This window comes from Bos taurus, chromosome 22, assembly GCF_002263795.3.
Source record: "Bos taurus isolate L1 Dominette 01449 registration number 42190680 breed Hereford chromosome 22, ARS-UCD2.0, whole genome shotgun sequence".
In the NCBI taxonomy this organism is placed as follows: domain Eukaryota; kingdom Metazoa; phylum Chordata; class Mammalia; order Artiodactyla; family Bovidae; genus Bos; species Bos taurus.
This window is the reverse complement of record NC_037349.1, coordinates 56,080,726-56,103,962: the sequence shown is the minus strand read 5'-3', so window position 1 is coordinate 56,103,962 and position 23,237 is coordinate 56,080,726. Positions and strand designations below refer to the sequence as shown.

Sequence of the window (23,237 nt, the reverse complement as noted above, 5' to 3'; positions counted from 1 at the left end):
TCGTTAATAGCTGAGGTCTTTATTTCAAATTCGTATGTACAGTAAAAGTGCTGCTGAGAACTGGCAGCAACCAGACGCAACATAAACATAATTCTCTCTCAACAATTAGCAGCTTAAGATCTATCAACTACAGTGTTAATGTTCACACGTTCACAAGTGTCATTTCTGTACTTTTCAATTCGTGCAAGTGAGTTTTCACTCTTACACACTTTGATAAAACACACTTACAGTCTAGTGATCACTCCTACTGAGGGCATCACCCAGCATACACGACACACAGACAGCAATGTCAACTCTTAGAGCTGCATTCAAAATCCCCAGCTGCACGTGGGGTGGGAACCGTAATCCGACCTGTGTTGGTTTTTGTTTTTTTTTTTTAAATCATATTTGGCTTTGTTTTGGATGCATATTTTCCGAAGCTGAAAGGCAGCTCCTTGCTGGAACTCACTTGGAATTCAGCATTTCATCCGACTGTACCTCCGAGGAATATGAAATCAGAAAACAAAACCAAATGCAGCAAAGACCACGTGAACATTATGCTCCTTATCACGACGTGGCTAGCAAGGAAGGCTTGATCCCAGTTTTTCCTGGAAGCAAAGTTTTACCTTAATTGGGTGGAAGGGGCTCAGGGGAGAGGGAAGACCCCACCCAGTCCATGAAGTATAAAATGTAACCTTACTTTTGCTTCTTCAGGAGCCCGGGGAATGGAAAGCCTTCTTTGCTAGGGTGCACTGAGTTTCTTTCCAAAGAACTGAGATCCGAGCAGACAGAAGTGCCGTTCAACGATCATATAAAAGGTAAAATATTAGGGAGACTCTACAACTTGAACAGAGTCACCCAGGCTGCCACGGTCAGCCTCACACACCAACACCAACCAGTCATCCAGGAATGCTTCATTTCACAGGGAATGCACGCAGTCTTTAGAAGAGAAGAAGCGTTAAAGCGAGGAGACGTTTCCACCCACAGAACTGTTAAACCGTGAGAGCGAGGTTACAGGAGAACTCTGAACAGATAAGACAACTCAGGGACAGCCACAATGCAAAGAAACTCAGAGGCAACAGGGATAGGCAGGCGAGAAAATGGATGCATGGTTACAAACAGCATTAGGTGCAGACAACTGCTGGGCCTGGGGAATAATCAAGGGACAGGAGAGCTAGAAAGCCATTACTGGGCCTGACCTGGCCTGGAGGAGGTCCTTCCTGGGACAGATGAAGAGGATGGACAGTCAGCGGGGGCCTGTTTGGCTGGGAGCTCGGGGAGCTTCCGGAGGTGCAAACCTTCCTTTGATATAAATTGTCCCAAAGCAAAAAAAAAAAAAAAGGAACAATTTTGATCCATCTAGCCAGTGAATTCCGGTGCCCTCCAAACTTTGTAGCCTCTCCACAGTTCAGGGGACTCAAAAGTTCTGAGAAAAACTGGACGATTGTGGCTAGAGTTATTTCCAGTAACTTCGTGGGGCACTCTTCCCCTCTCTGAGAGGCTAACCTAAAGCAGACAGTTAGCAGACACCGTGCTAGTCTGACCAGGTCGTGGTGCCCTCTGACACTTCTACCTAAAGTCACTGCAATATATTTAGGCAGAGTTTAACATTTTATCATTTGTATTTTTATCGTTTGGCCGTGCTTCACGGCATGAGGGATCTTAGCTCCCCGACCAGGGATTGAACCCATGCCCCCTTCATTGGAAGCGCAGAGTCTTAATTGCTGGACTGCTGGGGGAGTCCCAACATTTTTAGATACACGGGCTTGGGAACAATTTGTTTTGGGCCAGGACATAAACTGGTTCCAATTATTTTAAAAGAAAATTCAGCCCCATGGTCCTTGTTCTGGGCAGTGATTCTGAGAGGCCCGCAGAGCTGAAGGTGTGGTGTCACCATCTGGGGGTGGAGGATGGAGTGAAGACTGGGGTACCTGAGTTAGAACGTGAGATGATGATGGACACCACGCGCTGACTCTGAGAAGGCCAGCCTGCCAGGCCACGGGAGGCCGGAGCTGGCATGCAAGCCATCGTCTCGGACGGACAGGCGAGGCTGATCTGGAGCCAGAAGCGTCCCCTGGCACAGGGAGGATGGGCAGAGCATGCTGTGCGTCTCTTTCCAGGGCAGAGGCCATCTGCCCCTTGCTCACTGCCTGGCTGCACAGGACGGAGGCCAAGAGGGACCAGCGTCTGTGATTCAATACTGTGAACACGAAAAGGCTGACCACGCTTTCGAGACAGGCCAGAAAAGTCCAAGTTCCACCAAGATGGTAGAACTGGTGATAAGACAGGGATGCAGGCTCAGCCCATCTTTCTAAACTCTCTATGTAAAGGTCCACTGAGCACAGCTAATATGTCTATCTCGATGAAGAGGAGGCTGACGACATGTTACACCCCAAACTTGGGTCCTTCTAACCTGACGTTTCCTTTCCTGCTCTCTAGGGAGAATCATCCTCAGTTGATTCTCTTGGGCAGACAGAATAAAGCTGTGAAATGAAGGCGGGCTGGGGACAAAATACAGACACAAGATCCCACGTCACTTTGGTCTTGGTAGTTAGGGAGGTGTTAAGAAATAAATTAAGAAAGCACGAGGAATTATTTGTGACTCTCATAGTACAGTCTCAGATTTTCCTAGAGACAACCCCAGCCCAAAGTCACTGGGTGAACCTGTCTTGGGGCAGGAACGTCTCTACCCTGTCACGCTGGTTTGCGGAGACCACCTCCCCTCTGCCTGAGCACCCCTTTCCTCTCCAACCAAGCCAAGCCCGTCGGGGGAGGCGTGGAGGGGCAGGACACCAGGAAGCAGCAGCAGCAGCCAGAGAGGGGGGAGCTGAAGCCGCGTCTCAGACGAGGGCATCAGAGATGGCATTCACAGCAAGTTCTCCTTTCCTCAAACTGTTTCAGGACAAGAGGGGCAGCACACTTAAATATCCACACATCTCTTCATTTAAAAACAGCACTTCTTTATTTCAGAGGAAAAAAAAAAAAGACCCTCCCAACCCTTTCCAAAAAAACCCAATAATAATAATAACAATAATAAAAAATCCTATTAGAAACCATAAGGAAGCACTGAGAGTTTGAGTATTACATTCTTCAAGTATGCTGTTCGGATTTTTTTGTTTGTTTTTTTAAGTTGGTGACTATACACATCTTTTTAAAAAAAACCTTAAAAGTGCGGCCATGGGATTTGTTTAAAATTAAGTAGTTAGAGGGCTACTTCAAAATACTGTAGTAGGACTGTGCAGTGATCCTTGGGGTGTGATGTCCTCTTTCGTATCCTAGCAAAGGTTATGGGACCAGGCTCCAAACTGATCATATTTCCAGGGTTAGCTTGAGTGGCCAACTTGGGTGAGAAAGCCAGGGAGATCCACGTGTTCTTCCACGGACAAGGAAAATCCACCCCGAGCGCAGAAACTCAGACATGGAATGTGGTAGGACTTCACAGTAAAGTTAGTCTGGGACGGGGAGAGGTGGTGAGCCCAGACAAGGCAGGGTGTTAGGATCAACTGGTTTCCCTAGTCAGGTGTTCGCTCATCTTTTTAGTGGGTTTTAGTGCAGTCCTTCAAGCCACAATTTAGAATGCCCTTCAGTGTGCTCCAGAGGGTGGGTTCATGTGAAAGGACTGTTTTCAGATTTGCATCCCAAGGAAAATCATGCTACATAAAAGTGATCCAAGATTGTTGCCCAAAAAACTTCTTGGATAAAATCTAAAAAATACTATTGCAATTGCGTCTTTTGAGGAAGAAGAAGAAGAAAAAAAACATTATTCTAAATGTAAACAGATTCACTCAACTCTTGTTGCTGTAGAAAACTCCAGAGGAGGGAAGTGGCCGTCTACATCTTCGCTGCATGCACTCGCCGGAGGGGAGGGGAGCACTGCGTTCCGGGCGACGGCAGCATCATCTGGGTGAGGAGAAGAAGCGCTGCACGTAGCCCAGGAGGGCGTCCCAGTGCTTCCAGAGAAAGGCGATGAACACCACGAGCAGCAACGTGCTGAACGTCCTGCTGCGAGTCTTCATGAGCGGGACCACGCAGTTGGCGACCGTGGACACGAAGACCAAAAGGACTGCCATGACCGCCAGGAGGATGTTGATGAGCTTGCCCAGCAGGTTCCGGGCGGTGGCGTTCTCCAGCCCCTCCAGCTGAACCACCTGCTGCTGCTGCTGCTGCAGCTCCATCTTGGAGATGCGGGTCTGGCACGCCTCCAGGGCCTCCTGCGGGCCAGACAGGGGAGAGGTAAGCCTCGGGAAGCTCACGGCGCCCGGAGCAGCTGCAGGCCTTGCAGGGCGGCCAGGCGCATCCCGAGCCACGTCAGAGATCTGAAATGTGTGCGAGTCTTGAGTGTGAGGGGCCACGGCACAACTCATGACTCAAGCCACTATCATTTACTTTTTGGTTACCATTCAAGCAACTACGATTCCCCTCTGCTGCGCTCCGCTGCATTCAGCCACAGTCAGATCTGGTCTTGAACACTTTAATGACAAGACCTCAAATCCACGATTGTGTCTTTCTTTTCTTCCCCCACGTAACAATGACTAATTTGAGTTGCACAGGACACATGCACTTGCTCACCTAACAGGCCATACAGGCTTCCTTGGTGTTTTCCTCAGCCCCGGTCCCTGCCCTTGGAGTGACTGCCAGTCTGGTGTGTGTTCACCCTTTCACCCGTGTTTAAGCTACACACAGATCTCCTTAGGGAAATGCATGGAATTGTTTAAAAATTTCCTACCTTCGTGCAAATAGTATCACACCACAGGACTGGTCCACAACGTGTTTCTCACTTGACAGAGGGCCCTGGCGATTCTCCACGTCAATGCGTGGAGGCCCACCTGGATCTTCTTAATGGCTACCTAGCATTTACAGCTTGGCTAGGTCACAGTTTACTCAGCCAGCTCCCTACTGGAAAGACCTGGGTTATTTCTACTTCTTACCGAACAATGGAGGAGTGAACCTCCTCTGGACATACTACCAGCTGCTTTTCACGCTAAGTAACCCCCCAACATCAGGCAAAAGGGCTCCCTGCACTGTCTTCTTAGTAAGAGTTGATCTCTGTGAAGAGAACAGACACTGTGCCCAACACCTGACCCAACGTTTCCTTTCATAACCTGCACCCACGGGTTCATATAAAATTGACCATAAAACTCAGAGGACAGGACCTATTTCCTTAGCCGTGGTCAGATACCCTCTGAAGTTCAGCAGTGGTAGGAGCCCTGGGTTATGTGACCTCGGTTTCAGTGGGTCCTGGTTTCCTGGGATCTGAGGTGACGGCAAGGCAACTTCAGACTGAAGCTAAGCTAGAGAAAGGACATACAACAGATATACCCCAGTCCAGAAGGACCTTGGGAAAAACTAAAACATAAACAGACTTCTGGGTCATGGAAAAGGGGGCATCTGGGCAAGTGATCTGGACATTCCCTTGATTCCTTGAGGCTTCTGTCATGCACGGCTCCTGTATTACAGCACCAAGACTGGTTTATTTCAGGATGCTCTCATATGAAACCACCAGAGCTGCCAGAGAAAGGCCGTGGAAACCACAAGGAATAAAGCACTGAAGGTCTTGGTGTGAGTCTTTGAGTTTTCTTAGGGTTTTTAGAAATATCTCCCAACTGGGATGAGAAAAAGTTAAAATATTCTGTTTTGCCATGGATTAAACTAGAGGGCCATTAGCCTTCAACATGACCACTGTTACTGTTGAGTTGTGTCTGACTCTTGGGTGACCCCATGGACTGTGTGCTGCTGCTGCTAAGTCGCTTCAGTCGTGTCCGACTCTGTTTGACCCCATAGACGGCAGCCCACCAGGCTCCCCCGTCCCTGGGATTCTCCAGGCAAGAACACTGGAGTGGGTTGCCATTTCCTTCTCCAACGCATGAAGAGTGAAAGTGAAGTCGCTCAGTCGTGTCCAACTCTTCGCAACCCCATGGACTGCAGCCCACCAGGCTCCTCCGTCCATGGGATTTTCCAAGCAAGAGTACTGGAGTGGGGTGCCATTGCCTTCTCCGCATGGACTGTGTAGCCTGCCATTATTCTCACAAATGGCCTGGTGGGATAGCTGTATAAGGTGGATGTGGCAGTGAGGCCTCTGCCACAGAAGAAGATAGGTCAGGTGGCCCTGGGACCTGTCAGAGCAGCTCCCGAAGCAGTAACCACAGACATAACATCCATGCTCGTCCATCTACTGAGACCATCCTGAGCCCAAGAAACATTTCCCAAGAAGCCAAGCAAGCACATCACCTCCAAATGGTGCAGACTTGAGAAATGCTGGTGGCTCAGACGATAAAGAATCTGCCTGGGATGCGGGAGACCCGGGCTCGATCCCTGGGTTGGGAAGATCCCCTGGAGGAGGGGATGGCTGCCCACTCCAGTTTTCCTGCCTGGGAAATGCCATGGACAGAGGAGGCTGGAGGGCTACAGTCCATGGGTGCGCAGAGAGTCGGACACGACTGAGCAACTGACACTTTTACTTTGAGAAACGCATGGCATCTGAAGAGCAGGTGTGTTACAGGCGGTCTAAGCTTCTTCTAATACTCTGCCCTCTCTGTCTTTGCCCCTAAACATTTTTTTTGTGCATCGTAAAATACACAATATAAAATCTACCATTTACTCCTTTTAAAGTGCTCACTTAAGAAGCATTTAGTAAGTTCACCATGTTGTGAAACCATCGTTCCTATTAAATTCCAGGATGTTTTCATCATCCCCAGAATACCCCTTCCCTTTAGCTATCACTCCCGTTCCTCTCCCTCTAGTTTCTGGCAACCACAGATCCACTTTCTCCGGAGACCTGCTTACTCTGTATGCTTCATGTAAATGGACTCATGCACTGTGCGGCCTTCTGTGACCGGCTTCTTGCACTGAGCTCCATGTTTTCAGGGTGGACACAGGCTGGGGCAGGTGTCGGTGCATCATTCCTTTTTCGTCCCCTTTTTTAATTGTGGTAACATATCTATAATGTAAAATTTACCATCTGAACTGCTTTTAAGTGTGTGGTTCAGTGGTCTGACACGTTCGTTCTGTTGAACAATCACCGTCACCTACCTCCACGCTCTTTTCATTTTAGAAGATTGAGACTCTGGACCCATTAAACAGGAACCCACCCCCAGCCCCCTGCCCCGAGCCCCTGGAAACCCCCATTCTGCTTTCTCTCAGCCTTCTGCTTTTCCACCTGGCCCACTGTGCTGACCTGGATGTCCCGGGCCCGTTCGTAGGACTGATACGCAATTTTCTCTTCCATGCTGGCCAATTCCTGCTTCAAGTTCAAGATTTCATTCTGGTGGAGCTCTGTTAGGTCATTCAGTTGTTCTTCTAATCGTTCACATCTAACAAGAGTGAAAAGTTAAATGTTTCACACGTTCTGTATTTCTGTTGGTTATTATTCACATCCAACCCCCAAATCCATTCTGCAAAGGAAGAAAACGAAAGCACAGAGAAATCAGGTGAGTGGCCTGGGTGACAGGGCATGCTAGTGGGCACAGCTCTCGGTCCCTGGGACAGACAGCTTCTCACAAGGCCGTATCACAGCAGCAACATGGCTCTTCCACATTCTTCTCAACACACAGTATTTGCAGCGAGGCTAGCAGCCCTGGTTAGCTTGAGCAGACCCATTACAAACGAGGCTGTTCTTGCTCTGCCCCCAGCGGCATATGGGAGAGGCAAAAACCTGAGGGATGATAAGCAGTCTCATCAGAAGATACACAGCAGGCAAATGGAAACTGACCTTCCAGCAATCACCAGGAGCTTGTTCCAACCGGGGCAGGTCACTCATTCACCTGGATGTTCGCCATTCAGAGCCCACCATCCCTACTGCCAAGCACAGTGCCTGGCACAGGGTCAACAGACATTTACTGAGTGCCTGCTGTGTGCCCGGTTTGTTCAAGGTTCTGGGAATGCTGCGGTAAGCGAGACCGAACACCTGCCCTCAGGAGTTTACAGCCTTCAGTGGTGGCGGAAGGCAGTAAAACCACAACTGCAGGCACGGGTAAGGGAGCCAGAGAAGATCGGGACGGGGATACGGCAGCGTGCCCGGCGGCCCTGGACTGCTCGGGAAGACCTTTACCCAACCCTGAGAGCTGAAACCTGGGTGATGACATGAACAAGCCACGTGAAGATGTGAGGGGAAGAGTATCTTAAAGCTGAAGGAAGTATCTTAGAGCAAGTATAAAGCTCTTGAGATGACAGTCAGCTTGGCAGATTTCAGAGCAGAGAGGGGGCCAGTGTGGCTGCAGCTGAGCAGAAAGTGGGGGAATGCACAGAGAGAGGCTTCCTCAGGAGCAGGAGCCATATTTGTTCATCTGGTACCTCTAGCACTTCAGATTCATGTGAAAAGGTTCATTCTACATGAAGACGGGACCTGGGCAGGGCATCTACGGATCTGTGGGACTGGAACCGTTTAAAAGGAAAAGATCAGAGAGACTGGACAAAGAACACAGGTAAAGGGGGGGGGGGGTAGAAATGTATGGACTAACCAGAACAGCTGGGGGGAAAAAGGAAATCTGTCCTTAAAAAGCAGGGAAGGCAGTGGAAATCTGAACTAGACAGTACATGGACCCAAAGCAGATGCTGAGGGGAGAGGCTGACACGAGGAACACAGGGCTGTCTGCTACTGGTGAAGCTTCCGGAAGGTTGTGAGTAGAGTTCAAGGAACCAAAAAAAAAAAAAGAAGAATGAAAAGAGCTAAGTAGGTAGGAGAAAGGCTGAAGGCTACACAGTAAGAAGCCCTGAAAGGGAGGAATCACACAGCTCTAACTGATGGTGACTAGAATGGAAGCGTCTCGGTCAGACGGAGGGCTCATCCCAAGAGGAGGATACACAGTACTTCAGGTTCTACCGAGTTCGGATGAAAAAAAAAAAAAGAATCCATCAAGTTCCAAAATGTAAGATGTGCATTTACTGGGCACCAGCAAATATCTACAGAGCATTTACACTGCATGCGGACTTGTATGTACTCTAGGCTGAGTTCCACCATACGGGAGGGTGTGCACGGGTTCCAGAAGGGGCTGGAGCATTGGCAGACTTCGGTACCCGTGGGGGTAGGGTGGGGTCCTAGAACCAATTCCCCGCAGATGCGACGACTGGGTGCTTCTCAGGCAAGCACATGCTTAACACTGGCACGAAAGTCTTGGCAAACTTTGTACTACAGAAACAGAAATGTCAGAACAAAGGCAAACATTTCAACTACCCTCCCCTTTCGCGTTTAACCAGACGTGCGGTACACAAGCTTTAAAGGAATCCACGGAAGTTCTCTGTTCAAGGTCATCTTTATGTGGCGGCGGCATCAGCAACATTCTCCCTTCTAATAATTACATAATGAATAAATAGATCCTAAACCCCACTCCTTCTCCATGAGACCCAGATTACTGACTCCTATTTGGTTCTCCCGAGTCCTTGATAACAATCTCCGTGCTGCTTTCCTGCCACTGCAACTGTCACCGGAGTGGCCTGAACAACTGGCCGGGAGGCTTCCACTGCGTGTCTGTGGCTCAGGCGGGCCCTCTGGGACTCTGCCTTTTCATGCCATCTGTGGGCCTGGGCATACTCGGAAACACTGCCACCTCTAGAGCTGATTTTCCACCACGTTTTAACTTCAACAAATGCCACGAGATTAGGTTAACATATTGTCTTTTTATGATTTCCTATTAAACCCACCGTGTGTGGTGGTGTCAGTGCTGGATGATTTTGTTATTCTCTCCCCTCACCACAGAGGGGCTAGAGGCTTTTTAAAAATGGGGTCTTCCACTGTGTCAGTTCCTTGGGATTTAGGGCAAGGGCTGGGCTTGGCTGGCAGCAAAGGACTCTCCTAAGCTAGGGCCGATGTGGGGTGGCAGGGTGGGGAGCCTGGCAGCAGTGGCAACCAGCCTGCATGCTGACGGCGGCACACTCAGGTGACATCTCTGCCGTGAGTTCCATGGGCTACCACCTCAGTCTCTCAGCCCACAAACTACGGTCTTTCAGGCTTTCCAGGAAAGTTAGAGACAATCATTTGACATTAAACCTGGCTCACAAATACCATTAGAACAGATTAAAAAGTAAGAGCAGCAGCAACTACCATTCATCCAATGCTTATGATGTAAACTGGGGCTTCAGCAGTAAAGAATTCGCAGGCAATACTACAGGAGCCGCACGGGACACGGGTTCGATCCCTGGGTTGGGAAGATTCCCTGGAGGCGGGCATGGCAACCCACTCCAGCATTCTTGCCTGGGAAATCCCATGGACAGAGGAGCCTGTCACCCTCCAGTCCACAGGGTTTTGAAGAGTCAGAGAAGACTGAGCGATTTAGCTGAATCGATTTAGCATGGATTATGTAAATTAACTTCTACAACCCCAAGACAGTAGGTAATACCTTTACTTTACAGATGAGGAAGCTGGAGCTCAGAAAGATACAGAAATTTGCCCAAGGGCAGAGAAATTAAGTAGGGGAGCGAAGACTTGAATCCAGGTAGGTCAGACTGTAAAGCCAGTTCTTAACCATTCAAGAAGCCCAGATGAATTCCCTTCGTAAGAAGGGTGAGTCAGGTCTAAAGTGGATTCAAATCACACAGCTCCACAGGGGCCTGGACACTACCACACTGATTGATGGCTTTGAAGCTTTACGCCAAGGCGGAGTCAACAGGAGGACTGTAATAAAGAAGATTATGGACCCAGAACAGGAAAGAGGATGGTAACAAGTGTTGGTGAGGATGTGGGGGAATTCGAACCCTGGTATACAGCTGGTGCAACTGTTCTCTGGAAAGTAAGTTTGGAGCTCTAAACATAGTTACCATGTGCCCCAGAAATCTCACTCCAGGTGTACACCAGAGAGAAATGAAGACTAACTTCCACTCGAAATTCGTATACAAATATTAATAGAAGCATTATTCATAACGGCCCCAAGTGGAAACAACCCACTATCAACTGATGAATGGATATATAAAGTGTGGTCTATTCATACAACGCAGTGTTATTGCAAAAGAGAGAGAAATGAAGTAATGACACACACTACAGTATGGATGAGCCTTGAAAATATGTTAAGTGAAGGATGCCAGTAAGGAAGAACTGAAAACTGTATGATTCCACATGCATGAAATATTCAAAATAGGCAAAGCTATACAGACAGATGATGCTGTGAAAGTGCTGCACTCAATATGCCAGCAAATTTGGACAACTCAGCAGTGGCCACAGGACTGGAAAAGGGCAGTTTTCATTCCAATCCCAAAGAAAGGCAATGCCAGAGAATGCTCAAACTACTGCACAATTGCACTCATCTCACACGCTAGTAAAGTAGTGCTCAAAATTCTCCAAGCCAGGCTTCAGCAATACGTGAACTGTGAACTTCCAGTTGTTCAAGCTGGTTTTAGAAAAGGCAGAGGAACCAGAGACCAAATTGCCAACATCCGCTGGATCATCGAAAAAGCAAGAGAATTCCAGAAAAACATCTATTTCTGCTTTATTGACTATGCCAAAGTCTTTGTGTGGATCACAACAAACTGGAAAATTCTGAAAGAGATGGGAATACCAGACCACCTGATCTGCCTCTTGAGAAATTTGTATGCAGGTCAGGAAGCAACAGTTAGAACTGGACATGGAACAACAGACTGGTTCCAAATAGGAAAAGGAGTTCATCAAGGCTGTATATTGTCACCCTGCTTATTTCACTTATATGCAGAGTACATCATGAGAAACGCTGGGCTGGAAGAAGCACAAGCTGGAATCAAGATTGCTGGGAGAAATATCAATAACCTCAGATATGCAGATGACACCACCCTTATGGCAGAAAGTGAAGAGGAACTAAAAAGCCTCTTGATGAAGGTGAAAGAGGAGAGTGAAAAGGTTGGCTTAAAGCTCAACATTCAGAAAACTAAGATCATGGCATCTGGTCCCATCACTTCATGGGAAATAGATGGGGAAACAGTGGAAACAGTGTCAGACTTTATTTTTTGGGGCTCCAAAATCACTGCAAATGGTGACTGCAGCCATGAAATTAAAAGACGCTTACTCCTTGGAAGAAAAGTTATGACCAACCTAGATAGCATATTCGAAAGCAGAGACATTACTTTGCCAACAAAAGTCCGTCTAGTCAAGGCTATGGTTTTTCCAGTGGTCATGTATGGATGTGAGAGTTGGACTGTGAAGAAGGCTGAGCGCCGAAGAATTGATGCTTTTGAACTGTGGTGTTGGAGAAGACTCTTGAGAGTTCCTTGGACTGCAAAGAGATCCAACCAGTCCATTCTGAAGGAGATCAGTCCTGGGTGTTCTTTGGAAGGAGTGATGCTAAAGCTGAAACTCCAGTACTTTGGCCACCTCATGCGAAGAGTTGACTCATTGGAAAAGACTCTGATGCTGGGAGGGATTGGGGGCAGAAGGAAAAGGGGACGACAGAGGAGGAGATGGCTGTATGGCATCACCGACTCAATGGACATGAGTTTGAGTGAACTCTCGGAGTTGGTGATGGACAGGGAGGCCTGGCGTGGTGCAATTCATGGGGTCGCAGAGAGTCGGACTGAACTGAACTGATAGAGACAGAAAGATTAATGGCTGCCAGGGGCTGGGGCAGGGTAGAGAAGATTGTAGACTGATAAACATGTCCTAAACTGATTATGGCTGCATGTGTCTGTGGATATACTAAAACCACTGATTTGCATATCTCAATAAAGCTGTTAAAGAAGATTATGGTAGTTTACTTTGAAATGCATCAAAAAAACCAGCTAAAGGATAGATAGATGGAAAGATATACAGTAAGACAATATATTAACAGTATGGGAGTTAACTGTACACTTTTTTCCCCCAAGTCTGCAGTGTGTTTGAAAGTTTTATAATAAACATCGGGAAAAAATGACTATAGGTATTACAGCGAGGAGCATTTGGGTGTGAGTCCTTTGAGAATCCTACCTCTCAAAGCTGCATGGAGGTCTCAGGTCAGCTCACTTTACATAGCAAATTCCTTCATCTGTAAACTGAGGTTAATAATCTACCTTGAAACATTCGTTTGAGTACACAGGAGGTGTTAAAAAATGTGTTTCTCTTTTATCCAGTTTCAATCTACTAAGAACACAGTGGCTGTTTTGAAAATGTTTCTAGTTCATAATGAAGAGGACATCAAGTGAATACTTGCTTCCTGAAAAGAATTCATGGGAATTTGAAAACCTTTCTAACTAACCAAGTATTTCCTGTGGTGACTGATTCATGCCTTAGTCTCACTTTAGACTCATCCGCAGTCCATGTCATTGTGCCAACTACAAAATGAATCCAGTATCTCACACCCAATTTCACATGTTTCTAAGATGATCACTATTTCACACACCTCCCTCCTTTCCCCTTAAGAGTTGTTAAAAATCAGTATGTTACAAAGAGAAATACACCACAAAGTACTGTTTGAAAGGTAAAAAATTTAGTTCCCTGACTATAAAGAATCTTAAATTCTAGGGAACAGAAGAAGCCTTGTTAAATCTCTTTCCATCAAGGAACTATTTCTACAACAGCCCTGACAAGGATTCTCTCTGTTAACACCTCAAGGGGCAGGGTCTCATTTTTCTTAAGAGTTGTTTTCATTGCTAGATAGATGCAGCTATCCATCTAAAACTGAACTAAAGCCTAGCAGGTCCTCCCTCACACCAAGTCCCTCTCTCAGCTACATTACTTGTGATGCCTGCCTTCAGCAATAAGAGGTAGTTCCCATGGATTCCACAGAACCAAACCTTGGTAAAGTCTTAACTGCACACACATCTGTCAGTATCACTCTCTCGCGCACGCCTCGTGTTATTTGTAAAGATGAACCTGTATTTTATTCTGGGGGAAGAGGCAGAAGACAGGAGGTAAGGGCAAGACGCCTGGGAGCCTGGAGGTCGGAGCTAACCGCTGGACAGCCAGGGAGGTCCCAGCATCCATCACTTTAAGGGAACAGGAATGACGTGAACAGAAAGTTGCCAGGTGCCGAGTGACAGGCAGATCAGGACATAAGATGCTTTTTCTGCCCCTCAATCTTTTAACACTTTAACACTTCTTTGAAATGCAACCCTTGAATCCTATATTCTCTTCCGGAATTTTAGATCCAAACTGATGTAGACATTAAGAATCCCCAATGTAATTTTTTAAGTCCCTACTTAAGATTTACCAACCTGCTTTATTCATTTCTTTCACTAAGTTCTTTTTCCTTTAGTATTTCTTTCAGCAAAGCTTATAAGAGGTAATTTTACCTACATGTGTCTGAAAGTGTCTTGGTTTCACCCTCTTCCTCGAAGAATGAAGCAGGTGGGACAGAGCAGCCTCCGTGTAGTTTCTCTTCCCCAGCCCTCTGGAGGTCTCACCGCCATCCTCCGGCAGTGTAATGTCGCATGTGTTTGGTCTGTTTCACACTCAGTCTCTTTCATCAGCTGGATTTCCTGGTGACGCTGGCAACTTTGGCTTCAGAGTACTCCATGCGTTCCCTCCTGCAGGTTATCTCCTCTTTTCAGGTTTTGTTTTGAGCTGTTTCGTGGCTTTGAGTTGTGACAAAACATGTTTTGTATACCTACACCTATGAACAGCTAAGATGATTTATTAGAGGACACTTGAGGCTGGCCCTCGGATTCTTTTTCGACCTGTCTGTAGAAGGGGAGATTCTGTAATGATGTAACACTACTGATGAGTATGTAATGCTACATGTGAATCAGAGTACGTGCAAAAGTCTTCAGCACGTGTTTCTAACTCTTGACCCTTAAAGAACAGTGTCTGTCATATAAAGGTTACTAACATGTCAAAGGCTCTGGAAACCACGTTAGGACTGATTTTGTTCACCGCACATTATAGCTAAAGGCTCTGCACCTTCACTGTTTCTGCTTTGTACCTTTTCTTCACTTGAAAATGTTTTTATGCTGTCGCAGTTTGTCCCAGCCCATGAATCTGCTCATCCAGGTCTCAGACTCAAACCCTGACTCTGCAAAACACTGGCGTGAGTGACCCTGTTCACCTGTTAAGAAGTCTGTCTCCTCCCAAGGGTGGCTGTGAGGATTACACAGGATATAGATGACAAATGCTTGGCAAAAAAAAAGGCCAAGCCCTAGCGAGGTGGTTCCAGGGGACTGCTTGTCAATCGCCACGGGATCCCAAGTGCTAGGTGGCTGCACTGTTCACAGCTTCCTGCTTCTGATTCTTTTCTCTAACCTTTCATTTCTTCATCTGTCTCCACGTTCTCAGTCTCACATATTCCGGAATTTTCAGCACTCCCAGTATATCCATGCTGCTTTCCCTATGAAATCACACAGGTGGGTTTACGGGGCAGGCACTCTGTTCTTCTCCACGCTGGGCACAAGCCTCTTCTTGCCTTCTCATTGGGAGGGCCAGCACAAGCACACTGACGGCTCTGGCCATCACCCTGGCTCAAGTCCGCCAGGTGACTGGACTAACTGAACTAGCTGGCCTGTTCCAAGCTGTCCTTTAAATTGGTAAAAACTCTATCTGCCTTCCTTTCACGGCATGTGTTGTGTATGCGTGTGAGGCAAAGTCTCTCGAATAAATTGTATTAGGTCTTTGCAAACCTCCAGAAAGAGTTGAGTAGAAAGTGTTAATCCTTACCCTGGGTTACCATGCCCTTGCAGAAAACGAAAGCTTTCAGAAGCTGAACAATTTACTCACAGTTACATAGGAATTAACAGCAACATCCCCTCAGGCTGAGCCTTCCTGAATGGGAAAATGTAACTGGTGCCCCCAAAGACAGCGCTTTATTAGCAGGCAGCTAACTAGCCAAGTAGCACTGGCGTAAGCAGAAGAGCTCCGTTTCCCAAAAGACGAGACACAGACAGGTTAGGAGCCTTGCTGAGGTGACATAAAGCTGCAGGACTCAGGGGTGAAGCAAAACCCTCAAAGGTCCAGCTGAAACAGCCCTGTTAATTCATCCACTAAGCGTTTGCCCTCTTCAAGTCATAAGAATTACCTGGAGAATGATGACTTTCTGCAAGAACAGAAAAGTTGCAGCTGTTATTGTGTAGTGGAAATCCTATCACACTCACACAAACAGTTGTGTTTGGGTTACCATAGTAGTAAAGCACCTCCAATCTGCAGGGAACATCAGGGAGGAGACAGAGAAAGCCACACACTTTGAGGCTTTTGTCAAATGTGACGAACAAAGAGGTTGGCAAGATGCCCCTGGTACCGTGCAATGCCGTCCTCCGGGTTGTCTCAGTACCCTGAAAGAACTCGACTGGCCTGTCATTACTAAAACATTTTCCCTAATTTTCCCACCTGGGTCAGGGAAGTTCGTCCCTCAGCTCTTTTCACAACCTGCAAATTGAAAAGCACAAACCTAACCAGGCTTAGCCACTTCCAAACATTTTTTTTCAGTGCTTCCAGCCTGAGAGGCTTACATAAACCACATGTGAAATTACAGTCTGCAAACAGACTAGCCCAAAGAGCCCAGTAAAAAATGCTGTGGTATTATGTCGGGTGGTGGAGCGTGTTAGGTGGAGGAGTTTAGGGTTCAGTCTAACCAATTAATCACTGTCAGCACCGAAACATCAAAAACACCAGCAAAGATAAGGAGAACAATAGCTACCTGGCCCACTAGGCCTTTTTATGTGACATGTCTGCCTCGGAGACTCATGGAGACACTCCTCGGTAATCCTCACCTCCTTCCTCTCTGGGAGGCGCTTCGAAATGTAACTTAGAAAGGGGAGGCTGAGAAAAAAAAATGCCACAACTCTCCCCTGCTAGTGAGGTGTAGGAGGATGTGAATCGGTTGCTTCATGCTTCTTGCTGTTTAGATTTGTTTTATTGTTGTCTTTTTTGTAACTTCCACCCCGTCCCATACTGTTAGTCAAAAGAAAAATCTAAACGACGAAAGGAAGGAAGAAAATATTCTCACAAACTTTCCAACTCCTCCCATTTTGAATATTATAAACTCTTTCGCTCCCTTTATTTTTCAGTGTTTACTTCCAGTCTGAATTCTAAAACGGAGAAGCCAGATACCTAGGGAATTCATAAAAAGAACACCGCCATTCTCTCCTTAAATTCTCTCCTTAAATATTAAAGCCAAACCAGCAGAGGGTGAAAAAAGGGAAACTAAACCGTGAATCAGCCTTTCACGTGTGATTTTTTAAAATCAAGAGCTCCCTGTAGGGGACTTGCACCCCCTCATATGACACTACTTGAACTCTCTGGACAGGAAGGGTGGGTGTTCCTGACCCTACTAGTATGTGACCTTGACTGCACACGCTTCTCATGTGACTTAACGTGGAGCACAAAGTAGCATAAGATGAATAATCTCATTTTGAGACTTTTAACTTAAAGGTCCTTCCTAAATCATTACAACTCAAGTGGAATGTTGACAGCTAAATACGATTTGAGCTTACCTATCTAGTAAACAGAAGGCCTGAACACTGTTAAGATCTTTTTTTTGAAAAAAGTAGGTTATATTGTATTTGGGGACGTGAAATTCTTCTCCACCAAGATTCAACTGCTCTATCTACAAAGTATTAAAATACACCTAGATTTTTTTTTCCAAAGGAATTTAGAGCAATTTATTCCAGGCTTTTAACAGGATCTGAGTCCAGTCTAGTCTGACCACAAGAATCCATCTGGGTTAAGTTCACCAGTGGGGTGCTTCACCCTTAGGCAATCTACTTTTTTTCCCCCCGAAGCTTATTTATTTTTTTATTTTAAAATTTTTTTTCAAATTTTGGACTTCCCTGGTGGTCCAGTGGTTAAGACTCCGAACTCTCGGTGGAGAGAGCATGGGTTCGATTCCTGGTTGGGGAACTAAGATCCCACAGGCTGTGTTGTCCAATAAATGAAATAAAATATTAAAAAAAATTTTTTTCCCCAAATTTTTATTTAACACCAAAAACATTTTGTATTGGGGTACAGCCGAAAATACATCTAGATTTGCTGCACGTTTACAATGCATAAATGAATACTGGTCTTGGAAAGTGAAAATTCCCAACTGGTCCTGGAAACTGGTCCAATTCATCCATTGGATTAATCAACACAGTAGTCACCTTCCTAGACCAAAGACAAGCCAGGGCTCTTGGGGGCCACATTCCTGACAAATGAGAAAGCTGGGTGAGCGCACAGTTGGGAATGCACCACCACTCTTCGGGTGTGGCTCAGGAGCCTGGAGCCATCTCTGAGAGCCTGTGGGGCTTCCCTGATTGGGCAACAGGTCACTGGGACAGGATGGCTGAAGAATCTTGTGGAACAGGTATTGAGAGGAACAGGAAGGACTAGGTCCCCGGGCCGACTGACACCAACAGGCAACCACGGCAGCAGATGAGTGCATTATCTCCCCAGCGCATCCTAGAGACCCGAGGCGGTTTCTGCCAGTGCTGGATCTGAATGGGCAGACATGGCAGGGGCTGGAGACAGGAGGTGCAGTGGGAGCCTGAATGCGCCCCTGGCTGAACTGGGGGAAAGAAAATTGATTTCCCCTCCTTACCTTTTGTTCCCTTATTTATGTCGAGGCCCAAAAAGAGGCTAGGAAAGACTCCACTAGCCTTCAGTTGAAAAGGAAAAAGCAGTTTCAGTCCCCAATCAACAACAACCAGTCCCCCCAGCTTTCAAGAGAGGCAGTGCGTTATCTTAAAAGACGAAAAGCAGCAGATGCCTCAAGCACAGAGGGAATAAATAAAGGCTACTGGGGGAGACAGCGACGACAGCTTTCTGATATCCTGGCACTGCTCACACCATCCTGGCTGCCCCCACAGACACTGCCTCATTTAGTAATCTCCACAACCCTGCACCATAGACACCATTACCTCGTTTTCATGGAGGAAACTGAGCATAGGTGAGCCACACCAGCTCATAGCACTCACCAGCGTCAGAACTGGTGAGCAAATTCAGGCCTGCCTAACCTCTCTTAGCGAACAAAGTGGTCGCTGTATTTGCTCGCACTCCGTCTGTCCACCCTTCCCCCCTCCCACCTCAGCACCTCTCCAGGGCTAACTTGGGAGGAGCTCATCTGCGTGAGAGTCTCTCAGGTAGAAGATCTCACCCTATGAATGAAGCGTCTGTCTCCTAGGTGCACCTCTCAATTGGGCTTTTTTCCCTCTTATAAATGAAGAACCACTTTGAGCCAATATTTTCAGTTTCTATTTCAAGCTTACGGCCAAACCTGGTCTGCATACCCTCTGCAGACTCCCAGATTGACTGAGATGGGTTTAACCCAAGGAATACAGGGCTACCACAGCTGTATCTGACCATATCTCTGTCTTATGCCAAGCAATAGTAAAATAAATTCACACTTAACAACAGCTTCTCTAGTTAGAACTCCAGTGGCCGGTGCCTAACTGGGTGGGCCTCACTACTGACTGCTCTGCAGCGTGTGACAGCTGCTCATGGGGACGGGCTCCTTCTGTATTTTTGCTCTTATGACTCAGTGCAATTTAAAATATCCCTGGGCTTAATACAAACAGTCTCAGAAGCCAATTTCCAAAGAACAGCAATCCCCTTAAAATAGAAGCTTTCAAATGGCATTACTGCTCATCAACACCAGGAGGGTTTTTTGCCTGCCTGATACGACACTGCTTCATGCAGGCAGTAGCTGAGCAAAATTCCAGGTCAGATTCCCTATGGGAAAAACAACAAAATGAACCTGTAAGACTACTGATGGGACTGTTTTCCTAGTTCTCTCCTGGTTTCAAAGTACTTTGCCATAGCGGAACTTCTTCCTACAGTAGCTCAGCAAGGTACACTCAATTTGGGAACAGGACTATAAACCTCCAGCTTTTAGCAGCCAATTAAATATATGTTAAACCATTTTACTGTGTGACCTGGCAGAAGTCACTTTATCTTTCTGGGTCTCAGGGGACTCATCTCTGGAATGAGATTACACTAGATATCTAAGGGCCCCCTCTATCTCTGAAGTACGAAAGTGAACCCAGTTGCCACGAACCAATCTGTAATAATACTCTAATGGGATGAAGAGATTAGATGCACGAAGAGAATCTGATGTCAGCACAGATTCCATCACTTAAAAAAACAAACACAGCTATATATCTTGTCTCCTGCCTTCTCAGATATACGATCCCACTCATACCTGAGAGTCCAAAGCAAAGCGCAAAGACTAAACACCTAGTTAGGGGCCCAAGGTTGAGGCGGAGTCCAGATCCAAGCTCTGCGACACTGACTGCCTGGGCTAAGTGCGTGTGGGCGCTGAAGACACACTCTTCACTCGTGGTACAATCGTGTGGGTGAAGAGAGGTTCCTGAGTAATTCTGATGATTCCAAAGAAGATGGTCTTGGGCAAAACTCTTTTCCCTGGTGCAACTCACTGGCGTAGAGACCAACGGGAAGCACTCACCAATGAACTGACTGATGGTACTGAGAAAGGACTCTGAAAGGGGGAAATCAGGATGCGGTAGTGGAGGTTTGCTTAAGTAGGGGTCCCTTATTATTCACCTCAAGTGTTGTACAAGCTTGAGCATTCACAGAATTTTATAGAATCTGTTAAAAACAGAGAGAACTTTTACAGAAATAGACACTGGGTCCTCAAAAAGGCCCTAAAGCTCTTGCTATTAAAGTCAATGCTTCTTAGAGCTAGACTCTAGGTTAGTCTGTCAGTCAGACAGATTTCAGGGTTGACTTTGGGAAAACACTTGTCCTGGGATGAAGAGACCCCAGGCTTTGGAGTCACATTAAACTGGGTGTGATTCCTGGCTTTACCATTTAGAGTAATCTTTGGCAAAACTTAAAACCTCACTGAATTTCAATTTCCTCATCTGTAAACTTGGGTTTAGGGTTTCCCAGGTGGCTCAGTTGTAAAAAATCCACCTGCCAATACAAAAGGTGTGGGTTTGATCCCTGGGTCGGGAAGATCCTTTGGAGAAGGAAATGGCAACCCGCTCCAGTATTCTTGCCTGGAAAATCCCATGGACAGAGGAGCCTGGTGGGCTACAGTCAGTGCAGTCGCAGAGTCGGACACGACTGAGAGACTGAGCCACAAAATCGGGTGCAGTGTGCCTACAGGTCCACCGTGAGGGTCAGCAAATATGCAGGAAACATCTAGCACAGTGGGCAGCCTAGGAGTTTACTGAAGGCTGCCAGAGGCAGCGTCCTCCTCTTCCTCTAACACTGTGCCTGGCCTCCCTCCTGTCAACTCAGATGTTAGTAAAATAAACTAAAGCAGCGAAAATAAGCAGAAACCCATCTAGAGCAGCCATAGACACATTAATGGGTTTCCTGGTCACAGAAGAGTCTCATGAGTCCAAGCCCTTCCAGGCCTGGAACAGAGCAGACACAGAAATCCGCAGAGAGAGGCTGCTGCAGGCAGCTCGCTCAGAGTGTGGAGGAGGTGTGGGAAGGACAGAGGACCAGCTGCCCAGGACCACTTACTGCAGAAGCATGCACGCTTCCACCTGCACGGGGCTGGGAGGATCCTTCTAGGCCAGAACACTACTGCTGTCAGCTATTTCCACTCACGTCAGGTTCAACGGACTGCTCTGCTAAAAGAAGGGAGAGAAGTGCTGCAAAAATGCTTAAAATGTGAAAAGTTGTAGTGCCTTAAAGAATACACTACGATCCGTGGCAGAAATCTCATTTATGTGAAACAGTCCAAAGACCAACAAAATTAGATAGATATATTTACCGTGTAAAGACATGTGGAAGAGAGGAGAATTCCCTTATTGCTCTATACACGGAAATACTGGTGGAATGAAATAATTGAGTAAAACAGTTGTTGACTTTTCCACTGCTTTTCTTGGGGAAAAAAAAAGATTCCATTTAAAGGAAAGACCACTCTCAAGCTCAAGTGATGTGACAGATATGTCTTCCTCCTGCCCCTTCGGTTTTTGAAAATTCATAAGTTCCTTTTATTCTCTCTTCATTCCAGAAAACTAGGCATTCACTTACCAGAATCCAAAACGCAATGAAAGGAGTGCACTTCTCCTCACGTCACAAGTGGCTTGGATGTGATTCTTTTAATGAGGTACTAATGAGGACCTAAGGGTTCTGTCCTGTCTGTGAATTATTTTAAATGGACACAGAGGTGGCCTTGGGAGACTTGTTTTTCAACTCCCCGATTTTCTCACACTGGCCTACACCGGACTTGAAGGCTTAACAAACTCTATATGAATTTTAAGCTCTGGAAGAATTTAAAAACTGGAATGTTTTGCTGTCCTTTCAAAATAAAGAGGTCAAAGCAGGCAGTTGTTTTTCTGAGCAACTGACCATGGAACGCCCAGGTCTCCATGTTCAGGGCAATGTATTTTAATAGCAGCAGTAGCAGCTGCTACCTAACATCAATCAAGCACTCTGGGGCCAGGCACTGAGCTACGTGCTGTGCATAAATGATTTCATTCAAATGGCACAATCATCCTGTGAAGGACTATTATTATTTCTATGCTAGAGGCGAGGAAATCAAGACTTAGAGAGGTTAAGAATCTTGTCCAGTTTTCAAGATTAGAAAGTAGCAGGACTAGAATTTGAACCTGGGAGTTAGGTGTTTTTAGAACCTGAATATGTGTCAGATTGCTCGCTGCTTTAGACACTGTTTTCTAAGCACACTCTGTGTGTGTGCTCAGTTGTGTCAGACTCCCTGCAACCTCGTGAACTGTATGTAGCCTGCCAGGTTCCTCTGTCATTTTCCAGGCAGGAATACTGGGGTAGGTTGCCATTTCCCTCTTCATCTAAGTATATTAAAGAATATATAAAACAATGACATAAGAACAGTCATCCACTTGCTTTTAGAACTTCATTTCTCTCTCCCACACTTCTCTCTTCTTCTCCCTTCAAGTCTTAAGTCAGAATTGAAGGACAGAAGAGTGGAGATAAGAGGTAGGGCTGAGTGACATTTTACCACCTGAAAAGAGCGTGCTGCTGTAACTCCTCTCGGAACTAACTGATACACGAGAACAATTAATCTCGGGCCCTGAAATTACCTCATAAAAGCAAACTTGAAAAAAAAAATTCATTTTCATTATTTTTTTTTCCCCAAGAGGTAAAGGAAACTTAAGAAACTGTTCAATCCTTGACACTACAGTAAAAGTACCGAGACTCTAGATGCGAAGTGGGACAGGACCAGACGTGGGCCTTTCAGGGCCTAACCTGTGGCTGTCAGCAGGACGTGCGGCTCCTGTAATACTGGCCCTTCCATCTGTCTCAGAGAGGTGGCCTGGCTCTGGCTGACACCACCAGTCGCATGTGATGGGAACAAGAGGCAAAGATGTGGAGAACGGTTAAGCGTGGTCTAATATGAATACAGTGTGTGCTGTGAAACACAAAAACGAGACCGGCTCCTACCTTTAGCACAGATTATGACTCCAAGCACTCAGTCCTTGGAGAATTTTCTAACTACCGTAGAACCATTTCATGTTTAAGTCCACTCTCA

General features: G+C 46.5%; 1 protein-coding gene across 10 annotated transcripts in view; it reads right to left on the bottom strand.

Moving 5' to 3' along the window:
* TMCC1 (transmembrane and coiled-coil domain family 1) overlaps positions 1-23,237 on the bottom strand; it is a 155,861-nt gene continuing 132,624 nt past the window's right edge. For 5 of the 10 annotated variants that reach the window (XM_024982574.2, XM_059879594.1, XM_024982573.2 and 2 more), the window contains 3 exons: positions 15,855-15,872; positions 7,154-7,289; positions 1-4,190 (listed from right to left, as the gene is read on the bottom strand). In XM_024982574.2, coding sequence (XP_024838342.1) covers positions 3,876-4,190; positions 7,154-7,289; positions 15,855-15,872 — 469 coding nt within the window. In that variant the 3' untranslated portion in view covers positions 1-3,875. 10 annotated transcript variants of the gene reach the window in all.